Source organism: Acanthisitta chloris, unplaced genomic scaffold, assembly GCF_000695815.1.
Source record: "Acanthisitta chloris isolate BGI_N310 unplaced genomic scaffold, ASM69581v1 scaffold10530, whole genome shotgun sequence".
NCBI lineage: Eukaryota > Metazoa > Chordata > Aves > Passeriformes > Acanthisittidae > Acanthisitta > Acanthisitta chloris.
Genome location: NW_008652207.1, coordinates 18,458 through 22,812, shown reverse-complemented (window position 1 = coordinate 22,812; position 4,355 = coordinate 18,458). Strand labels below are relative to the sequence as shown.

General features: G+C 38.9%; 1 protein-coding gene across 1 annotated transcript in view; it reads left to right on the top strand.

Annotated features, from left to right (window-relative positions):
- Positions 1-584: 584 nt before the first annotated feature.
- Positions 585-4,355, top strand: part of LOC103803845 (tyrosine-protein phosphatase non-receptor type 14-like) — a gene marked incomplete at its 3' end in the record, with an annotated part of 8,325 nt that continues 4,554 nt past the window's right edge. Inside the window, exon 1 of the mRNA XM_009076424.1 lies at positions 585-758. Coding sequence (XP_009074672.1) covers positions 585-758 — 174 coding nt within the window. The remainder of the gene's footprint in view (positions 759-4,355) is intronic.

Genomic DNA, 4,355 nt, shown 5'->3' with positions numbered 1-4,355 from the left:
CCTTTCTTCTTTCGAACTCACACCTCATTTCAATGTCTCTATTTTTCAGCTTTTTTAACTAGTTTTCAAACTGGCCCGAGGGCACCAAAACTTGAAGAATATGTTATAGACCCCTGTGGTGGGGGTAATGGTGGGAGAGTTAGCACCTCTGGATTCCTGCCCTGTAGGGTTGCTGGTTGAAGAACAGCTTTGCAACTAAATCCCTGCTTTAAATTTAGGCCAAAATCGTATTTTGAAAGTTTTCTTGTGTAAGGTGTTGGGTTTTTTAAGAAGAAAAAACAACTTCTGGGAGATGTAATAAGTGCCTGTCCATCCTGTGTGTCAAGGTGTTTATGGTTTTGAATGTGGCACTTAAGACTTTTTTCTTTCCAACTTGTCTTTAGGAACATCTTATTGCACACTTAACTCTATTTATTTATATATATTTTTCAGGAATCCCTTGAAGCTTGCCCTGGGAATGGACAGCTACCTTCATTTCTGGAGTAGAGTAGTGCTAATTGAAGAAGCCTTGGAGGCAAGTCGACAAGTGTGCTGATAACTCCTAAAAGAGTACAGGGAAGGGGTGACCTTCCAGGCCAACAGCCATGCCTTTCGGGCTGAAACTGCGACGGACCAGACGCTACAACGTCTTGAGCAAGAACTGCTTTGTGACCAGGATCCGTCTGCTGGACAGCAATGTGATCGAGTGCACCCTCTCTGTGGAGAGCACAGGGCAGGAGTGCTTGGAAGCTGTTGCTCAGAGGCTGGAATTACGTGAGGTAAGAGTAACCTGGGAAAGACCATCTGTCACTGTATAATTTGACACAATTTTGCTCAGGCAGTCAGTTTAACCATCTGTCACTGTATAATTTGACACATTTTTGGCTCAGGCAGTCAGTTTGTTTGAATGATGTTATTTTCAGAGCTGGCCAGGTATGATCAGCAGCTGGAGCTTGGACGAACATATTCTGATTGCATGACAACTGAAGACAGAACAGCACTCCAGGTTTTGGGCTGTTGTTCATCCATCATACCTCTGAGAGCTCTTTGTAATATGAAGATGAGAGTTCTTTTCTTAGGAAGTGGTGGTTGTTACTTGCTGTACTGGGATGCCAAGGGATGAGTTACAGTAGCCTTTTTTTGAATGTAATCTTAGTTTCATCAGCAATGATGACCAAATTCTGTCAGTGGGAAGGAAAACACTGGCTTTTAAATATCCACCTTCATATGAATATACTCTTGAATATAATCTTGGAAAAAAAGCCCAGAAGCTGTATTGGTGAATGATTATCCATGACCAACTGCAGAAAAAGGAAGTAATAGTTATATATATATAAACCTGACATAAATTTTAAAAAGGACCATGGTCACCATACTTTTGTTCTGTAACCCTTTACTGATGCAAAAGAAGCTGTAGGCAAAGAACCCCTATACAGAGTTTTAGTCTCTTATTCTTAAGTCTACCTGTGCTTTGCTGAAAGTGAAAACACTGGCTTTTAAATATCCACCTTCATATGAATATACTCTTGTTACTAAAAAATGGAAGTAGTCAACATTTGTGTTACTAGCAGGAGCAACAGTTGGAAAATTGTGGGTTTTTTTCTTCACTTTAACTGGAATATTTCACATCTGAAATTCTGAAAGGCTTCTTTTACATTCCCAATTTTCTACTTCTTGCTGTAGAGTTCAGCATTTATTTTAACTGTTGAGTCCTTTTTAGAAATACCTCTCTAATGTGTGTAGAGTTCAGCATTTATTTTAACTGTCGAGTCCTTTTTAGAAATACCTCTCCAATGTACATGGCACACATGAAGTGACTGACTTTTCTTACCTTCTGTGGACTCCTTACTGCTTCTAGACTTTTGATATCGTAAGTTGAAAACCATTGCCTAAAAGTTGCTGACTGTCCTGGCTGATACTTTCTATAAGTACAGCTGGGAAATCTAAGTCTTGCAGTGTTACAGCCCTTTGCAGTGTTTTATGCAGTTGGGCCATGGCCCTTTGTAGTGGTGCATACTGGAAGGTAGCATGCAAATAACTATCACAGATGGAAGCTAAACAAAAAATCCTTTTTATACATGCGTAATGATAAAGGCAGTTGGGCCATGGCCCTTTGTAGTGGCGCAAACTGGAAGGTAGCATGCAAATAACTGTTACAGATGGAAGCTAAACAAAAATTCCTTTTTATACATGCATAATGATAAATATGAGAGAAGAATCTCACTCTGAGTGTGTGTGCAGGGTAGGCCAGAGAATGTACAGGCAGGAACATGGTAGACAGAATATTGCATTGTGATTTTTTCATACTTTGGTGGGTTTGGAGTTTTTTGGGGGTTTTAGGTTGTTTGGGGTTTTTTGGGTTTTAGTTTGTTTTTTTTAATGTGGATTTTAGTAGAAGCACCTTCCTCCCTTTACTTCTAGACATGAAGATTTCTCAGTAATTAATTTTTCTTCCTTTTTTTTTTGGATTCAGTTGGTGATTCTTTAGCATACACTTAGACAGAAGCTGGGTCCTTCCCTTCCCTTCCAATGCAGAAAGTAGTGAAATGAAGTGATTCTCTTGATGTTCCTTGTGGACTTATCTAGGTGGTGCACCACAAGTCTGGGGCCTAATAATTCTCTCTGGAAGTCCACCTGCATTTGCAAACAATAGTTCTGTCAGTAGGTTAGTGTTCTTTTCCACAAAGCATTTTGTGATTTCTGAATGTGCTTTGTTCCATTTTGCAACAAAGCTTGAAGTTTCAAAATTTTCCAGAGAAAAGAGATTGGACAGTAGAGTAGCAATGGAAGCTAATTTGGTCAGTGTTCAGTTTTGTGGGGGTTTTCTATTCCTTTGGAGTTTTTTCATTTTCAGAATTTTTCTGTCATGCAAAAAGAAATATGTCAGCACAAAAAGTTTGTGTTTCAAGATAAAAAAAATATTTTAGCAACACAGAAGAGAATGCTTTTATGTTGTTGGAGCACTGTCCCATTCTTTCATCAGCCTCCCTGCTTTTTTTCTAAACAAAGTTTTGGCAATGTTGAACTAGTTTTGTAAAGTTCAGATTTCAACAGTACAGCATTTTTTGACAGAAGTGGTTGGGGTTTTTTAGTTCATTTCTTTTGGGGTTGGATTTTTTTTTCAACTCTGAGTGGCTCTCCCTGTATCTTTTTCCTTGCATGAGGAATTGTTGGAGTTAGCAAGCTTGGAGGTGCCTGGTGCTGTGTGCTGTCCTTTCCCTCAGACTCCAAATTCAGTTCCTCTGTTCCTATAATCTTTCTGCCATAGATTGTAAGGAAACAGGGCTGATGAAGTAATCTGGTGACTTCCCTCTTGCCTCTCTAGGTTCACCATAGGTTTTGTCCAATCCATAGTTTAGCTGTCCAATCGAGTTACAGAAGGGTCAAAACCTCTTTGACAGTGCTCAGATTTCTACAAGATTTGTGCAACTGGATAGATGAGTAGAGAAGAGTAAGCCAACAGGCTTACAGTGTATCAAAGTCAAAATCCTTGCAAGCTTCCATATTGGAGAGAAACTTTAATTCCCTGTATGCAGCTAAAGCTTCAGCTGGAATATGCCTTTTCTTACAAATCTCGGTCAGAAAACCATGATGTACAAGTAAGGATAAGCCAAGCTTCATTCAATCCCATGCTAACAAAACAGTGCTAAAATCCTGTTTGTCTCCTCTATGCAGTCTCAGGTAAGGAAAAGTGGTCTTCAAAAACAAAGATTAATTTTTTGCTTGATACTTCAGTTTGATCTTATGGTATACCTGGGGTTTAGTTTTAACTAACTTCTACCTTCATATTAAAATTATGTCCATGTCTCACTTTAGCCAATTTCTTAGAACTAAACAAAAAAACCTGTCCAAACCCTTCCTGCTAAAAAGCAAAACTGTTTGAGATTATGTATTGTTGTGAAGGACTGTCAGTCATACCACACATGACTGAAAAACAGTATCTAATGGATTATGCATATTTCTATTTGATCTCTGGAGAATGCAACTCCCTGCCTGACTGAGTCAGGGTTCAGGAATAGGTCAGTAGAAAGTGGAACCATGTAACTACTGTAAAATCTGGGTTTTATCCTTTTCAGCAAAGCCTTTGACAAAGCATCAGGTCTTCTAGTTGAACAGTTACTGATTCCAATAAAATGAGCTCTTATGCCAGTATGCATATTTCTATTTGATCTCTGGAGAATGCAACTCCCTGCCTGACTGAGTCAGGGTTCAGGAATAGGTCAGTAGAAAGTGGAACCATGTAACTACTGTAAAATCTGGGTTTTATCCTTTTCAGCAAAGCCTTTGACAAAGCATCAGGTCTTCTAGTTGAACAGTTACTGATTCCAATAAAATGAGCTCTTATGCCAGCATTATGTAAAAAAAAAAAAAAAAAG